The 24,000-nt window shown below is 43.8% G+C and overlaps 1 protein-coding gene across 1 annotated transcript in view; it reads left to right on the forward strand.

The window, feature by feature from the left end:
• The first annotated feature begins 4,610 nt into the window (after positions 1 to 4,610).
• The window catches only part of erc2 (ELKS/RAB6-interacting/CAST family member 2), a 41,660-nt gene continuing 22,270 nt past the window's right edge, over positions 4,611 to 24,000 (forward strand). Inside the window, exons 1-3 of the mRNA XM_056605297.1 lie at positions 4,611 to 5,400; positions 21,987 to 22,409; positions 23,389 to 23,463. Of these exons, the coding sequence (XP_056461272.1) occupies positions 4,726 to 5,400; positions 21,987 to 22,409; positions 23,389 to 23,463 (1,173 nt within the window). The 5' untranslated portion in view covers positions 4,611 to 4,725. The remainder of the gene's footprint in view (positions 5,401 to 21,986; positions 22,410 to 23,388; positions 23,464 to 24,000) is intronic.

The raw sequence follows: 24,000 nt of genomic DNA on the forward strand, positions 1-24,000 counted from the left end.
TCTTCATTGTGAATCTACAGGCTCAAAATCTGTAGGAAATCTGTAAATAATGCATCTGTTTCTATAAATAAACAATAGAAATGCTGGCCAAGACATGCTTGTTGGTTGGGAAGAGGTTAGTGGCCATCTTGTGGCCATCTTGGCTTAAAGGCACAAGGATCTGCCTGGCCTTCTTCTATACGTTGTTTTATGTTGGAATTGGTCAGATTTTATCCTTTAGTTGTTTTTTTTTCCAATCTTATTTGAAACTGGCCAGGTGCGTTTATCTTTGTTGGCCCAGATGTCACCAATGCTCACCATGGCAACTGGTGACTGAGATTCAGGTGCCACCCGGAAGGAAAAATGTACCCTATTTCCAGCCAGCGAATCACCATCCTCTTAAAGTGATAATTCACTTTTGTCACAGAGTTCTATTTTTACCAGAGACTGTCAGTATTGTAATGAACAATCAGGGGAGTAGAACTGCCCCAGGAATCTATATTCACTCACCAATTTATTGCAGTCGTTTTCTTTCTTTCTAAAGATTCTCATAACTTTCTCCTAATCTGGGTCACTGTCACTTGTCCTCCTTATCTTGTCTGATATTTCACTGCTAACTCTACTGCATGGTTGTGGTTGTTGTTGTGTTGCAGCTCTCAATTGATCCATAGCGACTTTTTATTAAACTAGAGTTTTCGCACGTGCCTTTCGCGCGCTGAACCTCTAGTTGTATCTAAACCCATAACAATAATGTGGAAACCCCGGTTGATAATTTAACAAATTTCTGAGCACATAATATAATAACATTTTGCCTATAATGTAACAACGTATAACATTCGTTCACCACAAATGACTCCTAAAAGCAGTGCCAACATTTAAATAGTTTTTAACCATTCAGCGGACAAAAGGCAACAGGCTGATTGTCATTTCTACTCCTCATTTATATATAAGGTACATTTCCTACGGAGAAGATACTACCTTGGGTAGTTTTTCAATTATTAAATCGCTTTTACTTTTATTCAGGTCTGAAAAGTGTATTGACATTTTAAAATGCAAGGCAACTACTATTGGTTTGTTGAAAATAATAATCATCATTGAGATAAAACATCTCTTCCAGTATCCTGGTCTAGACAGGCAGCAGTAGCCTACAGTCACACATAGCATACACACAAAACATAAGAAAAGTAAAACAACTAAAACAGGCCTCAGGGGGGAAGGGGGATATCAATATCGGAAGACATTTCGGGAGGCTCAAGGAGGAGGGTAATACTAAGTTTGACCAACAAAGTATAAAGACATTTCGGGAGGCTCAAGGATGAGGGTAATATTACATTTGAGCTACAAAGTGTAGTCTTGTGGTGGACTCTATAGACATAATTCACCATACTGTGTTATTTACATGTTTTCATTGTGTTATAGGGACTCTGTCTCTTTAAGATCACGTAACTTGTGTGTTGATCTAGAGTTTTCGCACGTGCCTTTCCCGCGATATTTGAATTTCACGGTTCTTAAATGACAAAATGAACAACCTGCCGTTGCTTGTCGAGGTGAGAAGTTGTCTCTCCCCTTATTTTATCGCAATTTCTACAGTCTATAAACAGAACGTCTTACCTGGGAGAGTTTGTCGACGGCGGAGCCGTTATGTTTAAAAACATAACTCTTACCTGGGCATTGTGTTGCTGCGGTGTGTGCGTGTGTGTTCTTACCTGCGTGTGTGGCCTATAGTGAGTAGTGAGTGATTTTCATTCTAGCTGTTCTTCCAATAAGCAGCCTGAGGAAAGCTTTGAGTCAAAGCTTCTCAGCCAATCAGCGGCTTCTGCCGCACGTGTGGACTGCCTGCCCACAGGCTGCAAGTGATCAAATGAAATGGATGACGTTGGCGCAAGCTTTTCAAGCAAGCTCAATGAGACAGACGGTAGCTAGCTATTAGCTAATATGAAATGCAAAGCAAAGCAAAGCAGCTTGTTTTCATTTAAATTCAGCAAAAAACAATGTGAGGAGCGGGAGGAGCGAGGAGGCAAGAATGTTGACAGATAGACTGAACTCTGTCCCCGCTTTCATTTGAAAGGGAATTGACTGATTCACTTGAATATCAAGAAATTCTTGCTGTGTTCAGCACAAAACCCTGCCGCCTCCTGCTGTATGAGCCCCAAGTCCCATAAGCAAGTTTGAATTGAATTGTGTGCATTTGTGATTATTTATTATAGTTATCTCGGACTGCCATGCTGTTCTTTATATGGTCAGACATGTTAATAATTTAATTATTCTTAAGAAATAAGCTACAGCAGAAATCATTTTTGATCGTTTTCCTGCTGTTTGTGTTTAGCAGCTGTGTCAGATTCAATGCTGCTGTTATTTCATGCCCATACAGTTCTTCCGTCATTCTGAATTTATAAGAAACAGTTAAATAACTTTGGACAGTTCCCTGCCAGCCGTGCTAGGTAAATAAATGGAGAGAGATACAGACACTCCAAAGATTTAATTCCGTTTCAGTCTTTTTGTGTATTGAACGTACAAAAGAGATAAAGGAAGTTAGGCTTACTGCCATGGTGTATGTCTTTGTCCGCTTCAGCACTGAGCTGAGGACAGCGTCACAAGTGCCACACAGGTAGGCTACTGAGTCGCTGTCCTCAGTGCTGCAGAAGAGCGCTGAAACGGAGATGAAGGGGAACCCGTTTTTTTTTAACTGGCCCATCCAGTTTTCTGGAAGCCCACTCACAATCAAAATCCTGGTGTGTCCATGGCAAAGCCGTTATGTTTAAAAACATAACGTCTTAACTCGGCAAGTGTGCCGCTGCCTTTGTCTTGACGTGCGGTGTGTGCACGTGCTTGTGTGTGCGCTTCCGTGTATGTGTCGCTGCCTTTGTCTTGACGTGCGGTGTGTGGTCGCGTGCGTGTGTGTGCGCTAGGTATGGGCACGGTTATTCGAATATTTGAATAACCGTAGCGGATTATTAGCCTAATACTGTAGCGGATTATTAGCCTAAAGTTAATTAAATATACTCATTAGCTATATTAACTACATATTGTTCATTAAACATGTATACTAATGCCATTTAATACTTGGAATACTTGGCTATACCGGCAACCTCCGCTCCAGCGCAGTCTTTTCCACGGCGGGCTTGATTGTAAATCGCCTCCGCATCCGCCTATCCCCCGAGCACGTAGATATGCTCATTTCTTTTAACAAGAATGAGTGATGCGGTAGGTGGGCTTATGTGTTATGTTAACTGGAAATGTTTTAGACACACTATATTTCCGTCTTACACATAATATATTTTTGTTGATGTTCTGTTATATAAGCATCATGCGTAATGCGAGTCAGGCCCATGCGCTGCAAGTGGAGTTCTGTTGATATCAAAGCCCACCAGTGCTTATACTTTTTGCTGTTGTGCTTCAGTTACTTGAATCTATTCAGTTTGTGCCTTAAATTTACTTTAATCTAATTTCAGTTTGTGCCTTAAGTATTGCAATACTGTTCATTCATATTCTTGTCTAAAATGATCTCGTTTCGATTCAGCATGCTGATTTAGAGTGTTTTTTTCCTTTTAAAATGCTCAATAAATTGAACAAATTGGATTTGATTTCCTTATTAATTAGACTAATAGATGGAAAACGAATATATTTGTTTAATCAAGGCCAGATCACGGAAGAACTTTTTAATCGAAAATTTGAATATTGATGTGCCTTCAAATGCCCATCCCTAGTGTGCGTGTGTGTGTGTGCGCTTGCGTGTATGTTCGTGCGCATGTGCGTGTGCGTGCTTGCGGTGTATGTATACGTCCATGCGTGCTGTGTGTGTGTGTGTGTGTGTGAGCTGCAGGCTGCTTGGCACATGCGCACATGAGTAACGTTGAGTAACTGGTGCGACAGGCCTGATATTATAGTAGCAAGATTTATTAGGCAGATTCAAACAAGCCTCATTGGCAAAAACATAACCTTAGTTTGGAGTCACAGATCTCTCCATCAGATTAAATGTCGTTTTTCTAAAGTGCAAGTGCAAGTCTGGTCTAGGATGACTTTCTCTTGACCTGGCTTAACTTTGTTAGTATCGACCCCACACTCACATCTCTTTGAGTATTTCAGGGGCTTGGTATTAATAGGACACAGATGAATGGTTTGCATGAGGGAAGCCAGAGTGATGCTGGGTCTCCCAGTGGGATCACATCCAATCTGAGCCCAACAAAATGTGACAGCAGGCCGCTCGGTGGTGAGTCAGGCACGTCCCGACCTCAGGGAGCCGTCCCTCTCCAGATTGTTCCCCATGCAGGGGAGATCTCCATCTCTAGCTCAACGGCTGAGGCCCGTCTTCATTATGATTCAGGGCAGGCCTGCATGTCACATTGTGAGATATTTCAAGAGCATTGTTGAGCAAGAAACCTTCCTACCTTCCTAGTTTGTCACGAATATCCACCTGAATATCAATTGTTCGGTCTTTAGCTAACTCCTTACTGCTGATTAGCCCTTTTCTAAATCCTACCTGCTCCTTAGAAGTTTTATAGTCTTTATCTCTCTCCTACCTGCTCATTAATAGTTTGACATCTGGCTTTTATAGAAAAATGTATATCCCAAATGTCTTTCACAATAATTTTTATTTGTTTCCTTCCCCAGATCTGACTCCAGAGCAACCCACCTGTTCTTGCATGAATTAAAGCAGTCCTATGCAATTAAGCAAGCAGGAGCAGTCTCACTTCAGCGTTCCCCTGGCAAGGACCCCCTGGTGGCAACATCCACCTTACCCAGGACATGTACGGCAGTGCCAGGGCAGTAGGCCATATAGAGAGCAGCCCCGCACGGTCCCCGCGCCTGCCCAGGTCCCCCCGATTGGGCCACCGGAGGGCCAACAGCGGGGGCGGGGGTGGTGCGGGGGGCAAGACGCTCTCCATGGAGAACATCCAGTCCCTCAATGCGGCCTACGCCACCTCGGGGCCCATGTACCTGAGCGACCACGAGGGCGTGGGCTCCACTGCCACCTACCCCAAGGGCACCATGACCCTGGGGAGAGCCACCAGCCGGGCCATGTACGGGGGCCGCGTGACAGCCATGGGCAGCAGCCCCAACATTGCTTCAGTGGGGCTGCCCCACGCTGACCTTCTGTCTTACAGTGACCTGGGCTCCCTCTCCATGCTGCAGCACCACCACCACCACCAGGGGGTGCCGTCGGCCCTGCTGAGGCAGGCGGTGCGGAGCAGTGGGGGCGAGCTGCTGGAGATGCAGGCCCAGTTCAGGGACATGCAGAGGGAGAACGAGCTGCTGCGCAGAGAGCTTGACCTGAAGGACAGTAAGCTGGGCTCCTCCACCAACAGCATCAAGAGCTTCTGGAGCCCCGAGCTCAAGAAGGAACGGATCATGCGGAAGGAGGAGGCCGCTCGGACGTCCATCCTGAAGGAGCAGATGAGGGTGACTCATGAGGAGAACCAGGTAAGAACCAGTTGTAGTACCAGTTAGGATGCAGTATCTGGCATCAATGACAATGCTCTGTGGTTACATGTATTCTTGTACTGGATCAATGTTCTTCTTACTCTTTTCCCCCAAAGACACGGTCAGCCAGTCTGTGTTTTTCATATCATTCGGGAACCTCCAGCGCTTTTATACATTTTTTAAAGAGCACACTTTCTTTAATTTTGTCAGATTCCTCCCAAATGTAGACTTTTAAATACCTTTTAACGTCTATTAAGCGTACAATCTGACAACCTAACCCAAAGAAGAAGGCTGCATCGCCCCCCAAAGTACCGAGAGCTTTTAGTCCGAAGCAGCCAAACGGATCCTTCAGCCTGGCGTCTGCGTTTCCATTCACACGCTCCCGTCTCTCATTCTGATTTCCTGTCATCAGTCTGCGTTTCTAAAGCAGGAGATGTCTCTTCCTGCCTGACGCTGTGTCTCTGCCTCTCTATCAGCCTCTTGGAGTGGGGGTGTACTGACAGCTCTTTGGTTTCTTAATAGTATGCTCATGCACACGCCCCTCTTCACTGTTGCAATGGTCTTTGGTGTGCTAATGGGCGTATGGACGTACAAATGATAAATGGATTATGATTGTTTTAAGAAAAAAAGATCTTACCTTTAGCCAAGAATGTCATGCCAGTCTTAAATAAGCTGAATTTATATTAAAGTGATTAGTTGTAACAGTGTAAGTGCAGTAAAACCTCAAAGCTAATTTGGATACCCTCAGCAAAAAACGAGTATGGTCAATTCTAATTCCCATCGTTATGTATAACAGGCATATCGTGGTTACTAGGCTCCGTTGTCATGTCGGAAGATGCAACAGTATGTGTTACCGGTGAGCTGTACATAGTGGTGCTTTGTCATTCCTGTTTACTTCCAGCCCAGCGGCACCAAGCTGTCTGTGCGCCTACCACTGTAGTTTTGATGTGTTTTGTACTCCCCCACCCCACCTGCCAGATCAGCTCTGTGGGCCTGCACCTCCTGCTCCACAAATGAAGCACTGGTAATAAGTGATGAGTTGTTACTGTATACGACACAGAGTATACTGTCTTGTGTGGAAGTTGCTGAGCACACATTGGCCTCCATCGAGTTATGGACGGGCCGACTTTGCTGCAGTCACCAAAACTTTGATTTCTCTGTCAGTGTATTGAGCGAATAATGCAGCAGAATAAACAGCGAGCCAAAGGGACTTAACTGGCTGTAAGTTAATTGGCAGCTGATTGGAGTGCCCCCCACCCCCCCTCGTCTCTGGCTGTGGCCAAGCGTTCTCAGCAGCATGGAGGACTCTTGTCAGCCCCAACAGTAGACGCTGCCACTCAATGTAATGACAGCGTGCTCGTTGGATCCAGGGGAGCATGATCTCCCTGAAGCCCGAGATTTGTGGTGGAGGATTGTATGACATAATAATATAATATATATAATCATATAAAACTTAACACATCCACTAGGTATGGTGCATTGACACCCCTTTCGCAATATATATCACTTTATTATCACAATGAAAAATGGCATGAAATTGAGTAATGGCTCTCTTGGTTTAAAATCTTTAGATGAAATAGCCTGATCAATGTATTGTATATGTTACAATTTGTCTGGGTTAATTTATGATATTTTTTATTCTAAATATATTAAAGCCCATAAACCTTTGCGTAATGATCATGGAATAACTCTCTGGTTGATTTCATGGATTGGAGAATAATTTAAAGATCCCATGCCATTCTATTTATGGATGCTTTAATATAGGTATTAGTGGGCCACAAACACAGCATTCAAAGACGTCCCCGAAATTCAGCCGTGGTGCAGAGTTACAGTCACTCCGAAGCAGTCGCACATTGAGCTTCCCCCAAACGTATGGAGTCAGAACAGTCTCATTATTAATGAATGCACAGAGAAGGATTCACAAATGTATTTTGTGATTTATATATAAATTACTCTCTACTCACAAATACATTTCAATGCACATACAAATGGATATCGGCATGTATAAATGTAAAATAAATCCATAAACAAAAATAAGTTTCACAAACATATTTCTGATCCACACACAAATATGTCTTGTTTTAAATAAAGGTAATATAAATCCATAAATATATGAATTTAAAAAAGATTTGCAATTTTCATCAAAAATGTATTTGGATGTTGTTACATTTATGTACAAACTGTTAAACTTGAATTTACAAGACGCTTTTCATTTGTGAGCTTGTTTGCATTTGTGTGTGAAACTGTCTGCATTTATGTGTGGATTTTTGAGACTCTCCTGACGTCGCTAGATTCACAAATGCATTTTTTTCAACAAGGAAGTCTCTGTAGCCAATCAGATGCCTCCCTCGTTTTCAGTCAACCACATGACTGCTGTGACTGGGTTTTTACGTCGGTGCCGTTTACTACTTTAACGGCACCGATAATCCCAAAACCCAGTCGAAATTAGATGGAAAAAGTGTCGTGACGCAGCATTTACTTCTTCACCACCTAGAGATTGTTATGTACGATCATTCAAAAAACCATGTTCTTTCCGATAGAGTAGACATTTGACAGAGAACCGGGAGGCTCGGAGGCTGGACTCAGAGGTCGGAACTGCAGCCATGTGATTGGCTGAAAACGAGGGAGGCATCTGATTGGCTACAGAGAGTTCCTTGTTGAAAAAAATGCATTTGTGAATCTAGCGACGTCAGGAGAGTCTCAAAAATCCACACATAAATGCAGACAGTTTCACACACAAATGCAAACAAGCTCACAAATGAAAAGCGTCTTGTAAATTCAAGTTTAACAGTTTGTACATAAATGTAACAACATCCAAATACATTTTTGATGAAAATTGCAAATCTTTTTTAAATTAATATATTTATGGATTTATATTACCTTTATTTAAAACAAGACATATTTGTGTGTGGATCAGAAATATGTTTGTGAAACTTATTTTTGTTTATGGATTTATTTTACATTTATACATGCCGATATCCATTTGTGTGTGCATTGAAATGTATTTGTGAGAAGAGAGTAATTTATATATAAATCATAAAATACATTTGTGAATCCTTCTCTGTGCATTCATTAATAATGAGACTGTTCTGACTCCATACAAACGCGCTGTTTCGGTGGGCGTGTCAAGGCAGGTCAAGGAGGGGGTGGGGGTGTGGCCCTGAGCAGCTTGTAGCCACAGTACCATGCGCTCTGTATACGGTGGGCGTGTCAAGGAGGGGGGTGGGGGTGTGGCCCTAAACAGCTTGTAGCCACTGACAGTACCATGCGCTCTGTTTACGGTGGATGTATCCCAATGGCTCTTAGAAACCCATATTATACATAGATATCTATATCATATAATATATAATATATATTATCACGGCCAAAAGCTGTGTGAGCCTCCAGAAGATAGGTTATTATGAATCTCAAACGACATCCTTCAAATTATTATTCATGGCCCTGCCCACTTGGTTGGTTCGTAACCACCCCCAAGAATTCTGAAGGAGTCGTGATTGAGCTAGTGCTAAATGCTAAGAATACATAGAATATAACCATGAAAAAGGACACACCCCAGCCGTTTATTTTGTTAAAATAATAGTAATATATGCTATTTGTGTGTGTGTGTGTGTGTGTGTGTGTGTGTGTGTGTGTGTGTGTTTGTGTGTGTGTGTGTGTGTGTGTGTGTGTGTGTGTGTGTGTGTGTGTGTGTGTGTGTGTGTGTGTGTGTGTGTGTGTGTGTGTGTGTGTGTGTGTGTGTGTGTGTGTGTTGTTGTGTTGGAATAACGCGATATGACCAGATTGGAGTACTCCTCTCCTCGATTCGTTGTTATCTGTTCGTTCCTAAAATAATAATCCGAGAGGTCTGGTCCCTCGTTTGTCCCTCAAGCGAATGTGTTTCTCAAATTGACCAACATAGCCTCTGAAACAAACTAATTGTTATGTGCTCAGCATACGCAAAGAGAGTTCCCATCTGCATGATTCGTCATTATAAGTTTATTCATATCATTATATAATTAAAAAGGTTAATTGCTGCAATAGGCTATAATATAAAACAAAATAAAAGGGGAGGGGAGTTTTTAGCTTCTTTATGCGTTATAATTTGAATTTTCATTCAATTGAAACAGTTAAAGTCATTGTTGCCATCATTACAACTAAACCCTACCTTATCTCCTTCGAAACAATGTGGACCTTTCTTTCTGTCACCCACCAAGTAGAAATACTACGGTCGCTCGGTCCGGGACATGATATCTATCAGATTTGGTAGGCCTGGTAGGCCCCTACTTCTAATCTATGTGACGGTAGATATCTACCTGTAACTGATTGGCCTATGTGACGATAGTTAGGGCACGAGCAGCAAAGCTGCTTGGTCCCCTGTACTTTCTGTAACGTTTTTTTATGTATGACTTCTGTAAAAGTCATACTGCAGCCTATACCGTGAGTCGAAAACCCTTGTCATTTTCAGGTATGGTTACCAATAACCCCCACTACTCATAAACCGACATTTGTGGTACGGCACCCAAAGGTGGCGCTATTGTAAAAAATCATGAATTAGGCTTATTTCTCCTCACCAGATTGACCTGGACTCAAAATTCTTTCATAATATTAATCTCTAGACCCGGGGAACCCGGGGAACTTCTTTGTTAACCATTTTTCCATTTTGTCATATTTAGATTTTTTCCGTTAGTGTTCTTGACTACAAATGTTTAATTTCCCCAGAATTTCAAAGATTTTTCAGGTATATGCTTTGAAGAAAGCCCTTAATTCACTTGAGAAATGTGTGCTTGGAGTTTACTGGATGTTGTGTGCTTGCTTATCAATAGACATTTTGACCATGTGAATGAGGCTGCAGTTCAGGTTTATAAGTGGAACATTGCGGTTATATATATACTTGTAACTGATAGACCTATGTGACGATAGATCTACTTGTAACTGATTTACCTATGTGACGGTAGATCTACTTGTAACTGAATGGCCTATGTGACGATCGTGCTCCTTGTTACTGATTGGCCTATGTGACGATGGTTCTTCTTGTAACTGATTGGCCTATGTGACGATGGTTCTTCCTGTAACTCCCCCATGCCAGAAACAGCTTGACCATAGACCATATGCGTCTCGGCCCGGGGAGGGAGTAGGAGGAGCGGGGTTGGGCTGTTTTGGCTGAGATCGCCATAGCGCACAAATAGAATCTAAGCGCTCGAAGTCACTCCATCGCATCTTAAGCCCTGCACAGTTGGGTTCACCCAGTGAATTAAACCTCAACGTCATGTTAAGATGTTATGCATGAGGAGAATGCTTGATTCCGCAATAAAGTAAGTCTGTTTCAAATTCTAAAATGCACTCTAAGCGGTCACACTCTGCTTTGCCGTCAGACCCACATCAATGAAGTTAAGTGTAATGAATTCATTAATGTAGTGGATTTCTACTTTCTTCTCATTGGGCATGTCAGGAGGTCCACTGAAAAGCAAATTGGCTAATTGTTTTGGTCCGATTCCCAATAACCATTGGTAATATACAAAATCCTTTAGAGTTTCTGTGGCCTCTACAAATAGTGTGTCAGCAAGGAGGTTCTCATAAGAAGAAACGCCCCATGGCTCAATATAGGAGGCAAACACCAGGGGCGCAGTTCAGCGTGGACAATGTGGAAGTGAATGAGTGAGTGAGTAAAATAGCAGCAATTACCGCCTGTCTTCTCATGAGCTGTCTAACAGCTTTTATGTGAACCAATGCCTTGACTGTATGGACGCTAGATTCTGGAGTCTAGGGGGGCTTTCCATAAAACAGAGATAGATGAGGCGATTGTTTCTTTACTGTTCCATCATGGGGCTTTTATGATGTTGATATGAAGACAAACTTTTTATGGATTACATCAATTACATTAATAACATCCTGAACCAGGTGTGAATAATATTATTATTATGTTTCATTGATTGGGTTTTCATGGGAGATCTGCTGTCCGTGCCATGATATCTGCCAACTGCTCAGGATGGCCAATAATATGATAACATTCAAGGTGAGAAACCGAGAAAGGGTATCTTGGATGCAAATATACTTTAGTCGAATGACACCTATTTAAAGAAAGCCGTTAACAGTTCAGAAGGCTTCCCAGTGCTGCTGGTTGCTCGTCACGTCGTGGAATTACCACTGTAATGGTTCCCAACACCCGTATATTGTGTTATTTGTACAGTGGTACCGAAAAAGCTAATGCATAGCTTTTAGCATTTTGCACCTTTCCCCCCACACATTCTCCACTGCCTCACACTCTGTTTCAGCTTGAATTCAAACACTCTGGGCTGGGTTCTAGGAAGGAAGTGTGACGTGTTATCCCCAAGGTTACTGATTATGGCGACTTTTTAAGCTAGGAAGCGTTGTTGAGTATGAGTGTGTTGCAGCCAGCTGAGGAAACGGCCAGGTCTGGTCCCTCCTCTACTCAGAGGAACAGTCAGTAACACGGCGGTGGTCCCTCCTCTACTCAGGGGAACAGCCAGTAACACGGCGGTGGTCCCTCCTCTACTCAGGGGAACAGTCAGTAACACGGCGGTGGTCCCTCCTCTACTCAGGGGAACAGCCAGTAACACGGCGTTGGTCCCTCCTCTACTCAGAGGAACAGTCAGTAACACGGCGTTGGTCCCTCCTCTACTCAGGGGAACAGCCAGTAACACGGCGTTGGTCCCTCCTCTACTCAGAGGAACAGTCAGTAACACGGCGTTGGTCCCTCCTCTACTCAGGGGAACAGCCAGTAACACGGCGGTGGTCCCTCCTCTACTCAGGGGAACAGCCAGTAACACGGCGGTGGTCCCTCCTCTACTCAGGGGAACAGCCAGTAAGACGGCGGTGTTCCCTCCTCTACTCAGCCTCCACTCATATATCATCCAAACCATAGTACACTTTCACAACAACACTCAACACAAGTCATTTATTTAACATTTAAGTCAATTTGAACTGAGGAGTACGATAACCTACATGAACCTTATAGCCCTGAATCACAGGTATAGTCACAAAGGGCTTAACAGGCCATATATTTATGATCCCCCTAACATCTACAAATCCTGCGGCTGAGAAGGAAGAGGCAAAAGGTTTGATTCACTGCTAACCTTTAAACCTAGCTGCTACCTGGCAAGCAAATCAGCAGGGTCAACATCCAGACACAAACACAACACCAAATTAACTTATCATCCGATCAACAATGAAACGTAAAGACGACAGGCCCCCACACAATGAAACATGAACATTGGGAGGGACATTAACGCATACGCACGTATAACTTATAACTATGTCCACGGGCCAAAACAAGCATTATAATGATCAATGTTGTATATGCAATACTATAAGTACATGCTATAAGTGTCTAAGAAGCTTAACCCTCTCTCGGACGCAGCCAACAAAATTAAGGGCACCCCAAACAGATTTCCCAACATCAACACATCCGAGGGAATAGCATAGCCTCTTCCTTCATCGTCATATCGTCAACATAGTTGCATTTCGATAACAGTGACACAACAAATAATTCAAGACATAGAATACTATTCCATCATGCTTAGGCTGCTAGATGAAACTGTGTGAGCCTGATGCTAGTCTTAGGTTGCTGTAGGATACTGTGTGAGCCTGATGCTACTCTTAGGAGGCTAGAGGAAAGTGTCTGAGCTTGAGCGTGGCATATCTGCTGCAGATAGTCACCCCTCATCAACTCAATTCCCAAAATGGAGGATGGCCCTCCCCAGCTTTGACATGATTTCTGCTGAAGCTTTGAGGAATGTTTTCTTGCCACATGACACGAGACAGTGAAAGAAAATGTGGTGAAACATGGAACCAGATTGGCTCTGGTAGTCTGGTAGAGTTTGGACAAGGTAAAGCACTGCTTTATTCTCCTTTAATCTTGAATATGGAATGTGTATGTAAGTGTGTGTGTGTAAGTGTGTGTGTGCGTGCGTGCATGCGTGTGTGTTTGTGTGTGTGTGTGTGTGTGTGTGTGTGTGTGTGTGTGTGTGTGTGTGTGTGTGTGTGTGTGTGTGTGTGTGTGTGTGTGTGTGTGTGTGTGTGTGTGTGTGTGTGTGTGTGTGTGTGTGTGTGTGGGTGGGTGGGTGGGTGGGTGGGTGGGTGTGCTGTTGTATGCACAGGCCTTAGTCATCAGTGTCTGCAGGGTCTTGACCGTGTTGAGAATCCTATTGGCTCCTTCATTCAGATGGTGAGTGAGCACTAATACATGACTGATACGCTGTGCTCATCATAAGCTGTGCAGAATCTTTTTGCAATCTATTGTAAGTGTTGAATGGCAATGTAAAGCTGAGACGCATTTCAAGATACCTTGCACAGCATCAACCGGCAACAATATCAATGGGTTTTATCAGTACTTTGACCCGTTTTTTCAGGTTAGCTCTCAGGAAGCATCGGGTTAGGCTGCTTATGTTGCTCTGAGAGCTGGTCTGAAGATGGCGGCAGCTCCAACCTGAGGAGGAGGAGGAGGAAGGAAAAAAACAGATGGACAACGTGCCAGGTTATTGTTAGAATGACCTTTTGGCTGTCAGTAAAAAGATCTGTCCCTTTTCTTTAATGGACAATGTAGGTAATATGATGGAGCATCTTGGAAATTCCACATGATACCATACCAAACCATGACTTTCATAACAATATAAATATTCAACACTATATGCTGAACTCACAATAGTTTTGTACTATTACTAGTACCTGTGCCGTTGTCCAGCTAACAGCAATAACATTTTTGAATAAGTGTTGTGTGTTTGTTGTCAGTTGTGAATGGGGTATTTCCTAATTACAATTTATATCCACTGTTGACAAGAAGATTTACTTTAAACAAAAATTTTAGTTCAAAGTAACGACTTAGCAAGTAACGACGACTGGGCTACCCCGGTCGTCGGCGGCTCGTATTCCCAATAAAGACTGCTCAAGCCAGGTGTCCAAACAAGGGTTTTATTTCTTGACCGCTCAGGAGAATAAGGAAAATCATAAAACAACTAAGGTTACTTCCACTATGGGGAAAAGAGGTGTGGGTTCTCCGGCCAGGTCCGTCTTGGTGTCCGGTGTGAATGTCGCTCCCAGCACCCTTCGCTTATTCCTACGGGAAACTGTCCAAACGTTAGGGCGATATAGTCCGTCGGTCTTGTCGGGGCGCGTGCCTGTCTCGCCTACGTGTCTCCTCTCTTTGACTGCTAATACCCCTCTGCCGCCACCTTCCCCCAGGTGATCTCAATCCCCATGATTGTCTGTGCCTGCTTAATTGGTGGGCAGTTACAGCCGTGTTGAAGGGGATGAATCTCCCTTGGACTCCTTGTCCGTAGAGAGGGCGCTGTTCAGAGAGTTGGCGAGTTTTCTCCAGGGCCCCGTTTCCCGAAAGCATCGTTAGCCTAAGTGGATCGTGAAGTGCGTCGTACAAGCATCGTACAGTTTTCACACAGTTTCCCGAAAGAATCGTTGGTAACGAACGTTGTGAAAACGCTCGTAGCTAACGAGGACTCCAGGGGTACTCGTAGGATGCTAAGAGCATCGTTAGCTTACTATAGCCTCAGTGGCGTCCCCAGCGGACATTCCGTGTATTGGATGCGTTTCATTAAAATATAATAAAATCAAATGATTCCATTGCTCTTGTGTGGGAGGTCGCTTTCGAGCTGCACTTGCTGTCACTTGCTGACTCCCCATTTTAATTCAACCATCGTGGTTAAATGTCCTCATATTGATCAATGACAGAAGACATAGGCTACTGTAGACATGCATCATGCTGAGAACAGTTGGTGTCTTGAGAACTTCTGCAGGTGTTTTTTGTTGCGATTGTTTGCATTAAGCGCTTCGGTGAGGCTGTGATGGAGTTCACTATTTATTGGACCCTGTCTAGACAGTAACGAACATCCCTGACCATAATTAATCGCATTTGTAGTCTAGACTCAGACGTGAACTCATTAAAGCATTTGGGTGTCTTCATTCATAAAAAAATTAAAACATTCGGGAGTATGCAATAATACAAATTATTCTAAAGAGGTCAGAGACTCCGTGCACAGCCCCGCCTTCCCCAGTGAACCAAGAAACCCCGCGCCGTGACGAACGGGGGATTTGACCCCCTCGGTTTTACACAGGAAACTAGAGATAAGAAGGTGAAATCTCTGCCAAGCTGCGACCGAACCGGCTTGGCAGGGTAAAAAGACCTATAGCCTACTTCATCCTGCCATCCAATATGGGCAGGATCTAGACCAAGCTCTCCTAATCGAGTCAACAATAGCCGTGTGTCAATGCCTAGCCTCTGCGTTTGAATTATGGAACGTTGCATTTTTAATGTCTACTAATATTGTAGAGTAGCGAGTGCGCGTTAATCAGTAGCTGCATTTCCATCTAAAAGGTGATGCGAATCTTTAGAAAGTTTGCAAAAAAGTAATTCGAATTAGGTGTGTTTCCATCAAGTGGTTGGAGCGGGTAACTACCCTAGTTCTGCCTGGAGGTGGCGCTGTAGGCAAAAAATGTATGCCGATACGTGGCTGTAATAATTGGTAGAAGTAGAAAGGCTGTAACAAATGTGACAAAAAGCGGTTAGTCCGCCAATAGAGAAGAGTAACAACAAACAACAAACATGGAGAGAGGAATTCAGCAGCAATTGGTTTCCCTTGGGCAAGTCATAACTGTTCTTTCAGTGAAGTTATCATTGGCTATTTTAACTTCCATCCGTAGACGAAGAAATAGAGAAATTACAATGTACACAGCGGTAGCAAGGGAAATACGAGGACGACGTCGAGTGCCTTACGTAAGGGAGAGCACAATAGGGTGATGACGTTACACGTTGATGTCGGCAGGGTTGCTATGGCCGGTCGTTATGCGGAAATCGGAAAGACTGTCATTCCTGTGTGTTCAAAGTTCGCTACGTCACAGCTGTTTTGAAAAGTGTGTTTCCATCTCGCATTTTGCGAATTTACTCTCTTTCGCATTTCTCAAAAACACCTCAAGCGAGCGAATAAACTTTTTTGCGAATTAAAGGATTTTTATGCAAATTTTGGTGTTTCCATCACCGTTTACTGATTCCATACTTCAAAGTTTGCAAAAAATCAGGGGGATGGAAACGCACCTAATGAAACCTTATGCGGAATCAGATAAAGTCGGCTCTCTTTGCTGTGCAAAGCACGTTTCAGAAATCAGCACATTAAGATAAATAATAGTTGTCACACAAGCTATTTTTTATTTTTGTTAACATGGAATTATTTCAGGGGGGAATATGCTGTGAAAAACCTACCTACACTGCATTCAGGATTAGGACTGATACATATGTCGGCCTAGGCCTAATCAATTGTGTTTTAATTTCTTTAGCATTCATATTATTGCAGTCTATTCCTTTCGTATGCTACTCTGCTGTTGGCCTTGATGGGGAGCTATTTTAACTCCAATTTCCTGCGACATTCCTGCGTCTCCCCCTCCTACGGAGCCCATTTCAGCACCGTGTCAGTAGACAGTTACAAGCCTACGAACGTCGTGAGTGCAGGACACGTGCGATCATGTTAAGAGGTGTTTCGCAAAACGCTCCAAAGAAATTTCCATCCATCGTGAGACTGATCGTACGAGCGTAGATCCATCGTTATCGGGAAACGGGGCCCAGGTCCGTCGGCGCGGGGTTGCCAAAATATGTATATATCTCATTATTTATTTATCTGTTGTCTTGTTTGTTGATTTCTTGTTTTGTTATATGGTATGTGTGGACCCCAGAAGGAGTAGCTGATGTCTTCTGCATCAGCTAATGGGGATCCAAATAAAATCCTAAATCCTGAAATGAACTGAAATGTGTTTTACTCCCAAATATCAAAAAAGATCAGTCTTTTTTGGAATCCCCCTATTTTAAATAACATAACAATAACATAACATCTTTGCTTAGCTTTCATTTTTTTCTGTTCTCTGAGCCCAAAGCAAATGTGGTTACCCAATATTTAAATAAACAGAAAACATTTATTTCAAATCATTTAACCACAGGTTGAATCTCTTCAAGTTCAAAGTAATAGAGGGGGAAGGACATTTTGGCTGACCTACAATGCTCCTTTAAGCAGCAATTTTATTTCAATTAGATTTTCTATTATAAAAAATGAGCAAATAGAAGAAGTCACACCCAAGTTTGCTGCTTCATCCTACCCTGACCTGTGCAGACTCCATTAGTGTGACATCTGGTCAACAAGACGCTGGACTCCCTCACAGGAGCAGCAGCTAGGCTACCTTTCCTCTGCAGGTTAATAGGCTCTGTGCACTAGAACCCGGAAGTCAACTGACGGTGTCGGCATTCTAGTTTCCGGTCTACTTACTGACCCAGTCCATAGTGTGAACATGTCTGGCTTTTCTAGATGTCTCCAAGATCTACCGACAATAAATGTTAACGATGTTCACCGCATTGTTGGTGCTAGTTCCCTTGCCCCTACAAGCAAGCGGGAAAAAGGATTTAAGCTCTATATTTCGAGTTATTTGCGTAACTTTGAGGGTAGGTGACAGACTACCGGCTTTTTAGTGAACATTTGTTAGCGACAACATTTTTTTTCTGTATTTAAAACACTTAACTGTCCGTTGTTGTACTAACTGTACCAACGTGTCAATTTTTTAGTGTCTAGCAAAGATAAGGGAACATCGGAGGTGATTATCAGAGCATTGTGCCACAGGTCCATGAAGAAATCAGAGAAGCCTCACAGCTTGAGTGTATGTTAAAGCTAGCGATAAACCAACCGTTATAAACAAACCGTTATACGCCTGTTTCTTTTATAACAGTGTCCGTGGCGGGATTTAGCTGAGGTCATATGTTTAATCAAATAATCAATACAAACATGTATAATTAAAAAAAACAGCACAAATGTACACACAAGCGCACTTTCCTCGTCAGCCACCACAACACGCAGAAAGCTCCAGCCGAGAGCGCCCACCACGGCCCCAACACAGTGCAGGCACGCGAGCCGCACACAGACACAAACACACCAGCTTCACATTGCCTCTAACTCCACAAATGTCTCTTTTTGTATAGCACTGTAGTGCTCACGGTCAACACACACTGTACTAGTAGCACTGTACTCATGGTCTAAGACCATCGGAACGGGTAGCTCAGGCTCTTCGGGGTCGGAGCAAGGCTCGGGACTCGCCGGTCTCTCTCTTCGCTCCCAGCCTCCCACACACCAGCCCGTGTTACCGGCTGGAAGCTGAGCACAACGGTACACAGCAGTGTTGGTTTGATCCGCCTTCATTCCGTTGAAGCTTGTGAAGTCTTCTAACATTAAATTTCCGTTGTTTGGTTGGGTTTTCCATCTTTTTACTATTTATAGTTGCCGTGGTAACTGATACGGGAAGTAGGCCGGAAACTAGTATGCCGACACCCGGCGACACCGGAAGTTCGCTTCTAGAGTTGTGCACAGAGCCTATTGAAGCGGCTAAAGGAAAGCTAATGCTAACCAAGAAAACGCCCCTTCTGGACAAACAAGGATGTTGGAATTAAAGGAGTCGTCTGAAGAGGGCTAAGAAAGGAAATGGACTTGTCTGAATAGGGCAAAGACAGGAAATGGATTTGTCTCAATAGGGCTAAGACAGGAAATGGACTTGTCTCAATAGGGCTAAGACAGGAAATGGACTTGTCTCAATAGGGCTAAGACAGGAAATGGACTTGCCTGAATAGGGCTAAGACAGGAAATGGACCATTTAAAGATTTGTTCGGCGCATTCCTTTCATCCATAATGGCATAATTGTTGCGATGATATGCAGTTATATGTATACCATAACATTATGTCAGTTTGCTATACTTTTGGCTAATACTGTCAGCCTCAGGCAGGTACAGGAGAGAGCACTGGAGGTGTAAAGTAAGAAGACATGTTGGAGCAGGGCCAGCTGTGGACTGTAGGTCCCCACTATAATGTACTGAAACGTGTTGTAACGATAACGATATAACGCTGAGGTAGAGGTTATGTGCGGTGTGCACCGTGTTCTTACCTGGAGTCCCGGGGGGGGAAACAGCGCTGGTCCAGCACTGGTCCAACCCTCCTCTTGGAGAGATAAATATCGCCCCCTGCTGGGTTTAAATGTACATCCTCAAAGCAAATCACATAGTTGCACATGAGCTTATACTATATAACTATATAATAATCAAAGGAGTCTGGGAAACAGCACCTTTACCCATAAAGGTAATTCCACCTTATCAGGCTATAGTAAAAAAGAATGTGTCACATTTTCCTCTTTCCAGAAAGGTCCTATCGATCAAGACGTGTTGTGGCAGGGTGTGTGTGTGTGTGACAGGGTGTGCGTGTGACTAAGCCCTATTAATTATTGATCAGGAGGCCTGGGACATGATGAACCAGGACGACTATCCGAGGATGGTGGGGGTGGGGGGGGGGTTGGTCTCTGTGGCCTCCTGCCCTTCACGCTGTGCTTCACCATCCTTCTGTATATTTGTTTGTTTCCGTTCATCCTTTACGCCAGCTGCTGGATGCCAGGAGAACCAAGGTTTGTTCCTATGTTTGCCCCGCCCGGCGGAGCACAAACATAGAGTCGCCCTCACTGGCGACGTGTGTTTCAGAGCCCGTGATATTCCTTTCTTTTCCTTCCTCTATTTACCTTTGACCTACACCTTACTCAGACACTTGCATCTCCCCAAAACCTGTCTGCCTCTTACATAGACCCAGCTTTTTCCCCTAACAGTTGTTTTCCGCAGTTCAGCTCCTAGCCTCCACACACACCCTGCCTCCACTAGCTCCGCCCCCTCCATCCAGTAGCCCCGCCCCTCCCTAAACAACCTCCCTCTACTAGCCCCGCCCCTCCCTACACACCCTCCCTCTACTGGTCCCGCCCCTCCCTCCACTAGCCACGCCCCTCCCGCCACACCTGTCCCTCCACTAGCCCTGCCCCCTCCATCCACAAGCCCCACCTCTCCATCCACTAGCCCCACCCCTCCATCCACTAGTCCCACCCCTCCATCTACTAGCAACACCCTTCCCTACACATCCTTCATCCACTAGCCCCGCCCCCTCCCCTGCTCCCCCAACACCCCTCCCATCTACTGGTCCAGGAAACCCCAACGGGCCATTTTCTGATTGACAGAAACCAGGCCCCTCTGCTTTTATCCCGTGTCCTCAACTACACTAGGAAAAGTCTGCCACTACCTTTTTCTATTTCACTGCAAATTCAATTTTGCAGTTCCCTTGAAGCTCCCTTGTATAGCTGTGGATCAAACTAAATGACACGTGTAATACCCTGACAGTTCCACAACTAAATTAAACTTTGTAATAAACCCACACAGACAAACAAAAACTTGCACATATTCCAACTTACAAACACACAAACACTTACATGCACACATTCTACATCATCCTGTGAGTCAATGCTGCACTGTGTAGCAGCAGGGTCTCTTGACCGTCAGATACTCGATTCTGATTGGTCAATCAGGTCAATCAGATTAGAATCTCTGAATAGCATTGACTATCAGACCATTACCATGAGCACTAAATGACAAATCAACAGATAACAATAAAATATTTTTAAAATCAATAAAGAAAATCCTATAAATATATATATTTTGGCATATATATTTATAACTGATTGATTGATTTTGTAATGAGATAATGTTCAGCGAGCAGGTCATCAAACGAGTGATCCAAAACACCTCCGCATCAATCTGAGACCCAACAGAGATTAAATCGATAACACCATTGAAAAATGCTTCTTATATTGAAGTGTATGATTACCGTGTCCCTGTTGTTAGGGCTTTGTTGCTAAATGAGATTTTAATTATGTAAAAGTGTGGGCGTGTAAAAAAAGAGCAAATATTTCCAAATGTCTAATGTTTGAATCTGCTGCACTGCATTACTGCAAGCCATGCCCTCATTGGAAATCTGCAGTTGATTGAATAGGATTTGGTACCTGGTATATGACTAATACCTGATTCAATGTCTCCTTAATACACTGCATTCTTCTGAATCAGCAACTTAGTACCTTGATTCCAAAGAAAACCCTGTTCGCCTACCTCTTCTATAAAGTTTTTAAAAGTGTTTGTGCTCTAGTCTCTTCTTGAAAAAACCCTCGTCTGCAGACCCTCTAACCACATTATGCTGTCCACTGTGTTATCCTTGTTATTCACTGTGAGGTTTCATATATGTGTGTGTGTGTGTGTGTGTGTGTGTGTGTGTGTGTGTGTGTGTGTGTGTGTGTGTGTGTGTGTGTGTGTGTGTGTGTGTGTGTGTGTGTGTGTGTGTGTGTGTGTGTGTGTGTTGTCGTGTACGTGCATGTTTGTGTTTGTGTGTTTGTGTGTGTGTGTTGTCGTGTACGTGCATGTTTGTGTTTGTGTGTTTACGTCTGTGTATGTGTGTCTGTGTGTGTGTGTGTGTGTCTATCTGTGTGTGTGTGTGTGTGTGTGTGTATCTGTATGTGTGTCTCTGTATGTGTGTGTGTGTGTGTGTGTGTGTGTGTGTGTGTGTGTGTGTGTGTGTGTGTGTGTGTGTGTGTGTGTGTGTGTGTGTGTGTGTGTGTGTGTGTGTGTCTGCGTCTGTGTGTGTGTGCGTCTGTGTCTACCTGTGGGGGTTTGTGTTTGTGTGTGTGTGTGTGTGTGTGTGTGGGTGTGTCTGTGTGTGTGTGTGCGTCTGTGTGTGTGTGTGTTTGTGGTGCGTCCTCAGCACCTCCAGCTGACCATCCAGGCCCTGCAGGACGAGCTGCGGACCCAGAGGGACCTGAACCACCTCCTGCAGCAGGAGACGGGCCGGCCCGGGGACCACTTCTCCTCCATCGAGCTCAACGAGGAGAACTTCCGCCGGCTGCAGGCCGAGCACGACCGGCAGGCCAAGGAGCTCTTCCTGCTCAGGAAGACCCTGGAGGAGATGGAGCTGCGGATCGAGACCCAGAAGCAGACGCTGGGCGCCCGCGACGAGTCCATCAAGAAGCTGCTGGAGATGCTGCAGAGCAAGGGGCTGGCGGGGGGCCGCGGCATGGAGGAGGAGGAGCAGGAGAGGGCCCGGCGCATCGCCGAGGCCGAGGCCCAGCTGGGACACCTGGAGGTCATCCTGGACCAGAAGGACAAGGAGAACATCCACCTCAGAGAGGTACCACGGGGACAACAGTCTGTAGCACTGGTGCCTCAGCAGAGCTGGGAGTGTGTTACACAGCAGAACGTCTGGGGTTGCGTTCCTGTTTATTCACTAGGTGGCAGGAGTGAGCTTAGAGCGATGCTTCACTCATTTAGTCTGGCTTAATATCCTCCTTCTCGCCGTTGAATACATAAAGAGGGATGTACCAATAATCAATGACCCTGTCTGGAGATTTAAATTATCCATTTGACCTACTGTTCACTTGCATTCAATGCATTGATCCTGATATAAACATATATAGGTAATGTTTTTCAACACTGTGACACTAATGCATCTATTTCTTCTAATTGGTCTGGTTACGTTTCACTAGATGCGCCAGTGAGATGCCATCCTGTCCCAAGGCAATGGAAACATGGCCCAGTCCCATTATTTGAGTCATTCATGCAATAACAATAAAGCTCAAACCACGAAAAAAACAAATGAATGGGTGGATCATCAAAGTAATATAGTATGAGTAAAACCTCCAAAGCCTGCTCCTTTTTTTATTAAATGCTGCTCAGGGGTTGATTCTTAGAATGAAGACAGTGTCTCGTAGGACCAATCAGTTAATTCTCTATGACCTATATAAGCTAACCCATGGATGAATAAGATGTAAGCAGGATGGCCCTAGCCCACTATGAGGTCACTGAGGTCTGCACCGTGCAAGTTATAATCATTATGATTATGGGATGCTTTTGAATTTATTCAATGGAAGGTAAGTGGGTGTTAAGACAAACATGCTAAATTGGTAAAATATTGAACATGGATTTTACCTTCCCTTCTCTTTACTAATGAAGTTAAATTAAATATGTTCAGGTTTTATGTGTAATACAGGTTGTAAACATATAGATACGTAATGACATATTTACCCAATATACTATTTTCTATGAACAGGTTAAAACAGAGCGATATAGATGTTGAGTGGCATGTTTTGTGATAATGAATCTTCCTTCAGGAGCTACACAGGAGAAATCAGCTGCATCAAGACCCGGGCAAAACCAAGGCTCTGCAGACCATCATCGAGATGAAGGTAAAACCACATGAAGAGTTCATGTGGAATCCCATAAAAACTGTCCAAGTGTTGTTGCTCTTGTTGTAACAACAAAAGAACAAACACATGATAAACCCAGCGACTTCACTTGACATGGGTAATCCACCTATGAGTAGCAGTAATGTATCAGTTTACTGTCAGTTTAGTATCGGTTTAGTAGTAACGTGGTCTTTGTTTAGTGTCAGTTTGGTATCAGTAAGTATCAACATGTTATCAGTTTAGTGTCGGTTTAGTGTCAGTTTAGTATCAGTTAGTATCAACATAGCATCTAGCATCATGTTGACACTTACTTGACATGTCAACATGATGCTAGTTGCCACTCAATGAGGTTATCGAGAACCACACATCCCCCTATATTAAATGGAGTGTTCTCTGACCATTAACTGAATTATATTATATAATTAACAACAAGTTGAACAAAGCGTAAAGCAACTATCCTTCAGAGGTTTTCAGTTGAATATCGTGTTTCATGTCTCATATGTGAAAGACAGTGATACTTTATAATAGCGAGATGTT

Source organism: Gadus chalcogrammus, chromosome 13, assembly GCF_026213295.1.
Source record: "Gadus chalcogrammus isolate NIFS_2021 chromosome 13, NIFS_Gcha_1.0, whole genome shotgun sequence".
NCBI classification, from domain to species: Eukaryota; Metazoa; Chordata; class Actinopteri; order Gadiformes; family Gadidae; genus Gadus; species Gadus chalcogrammus.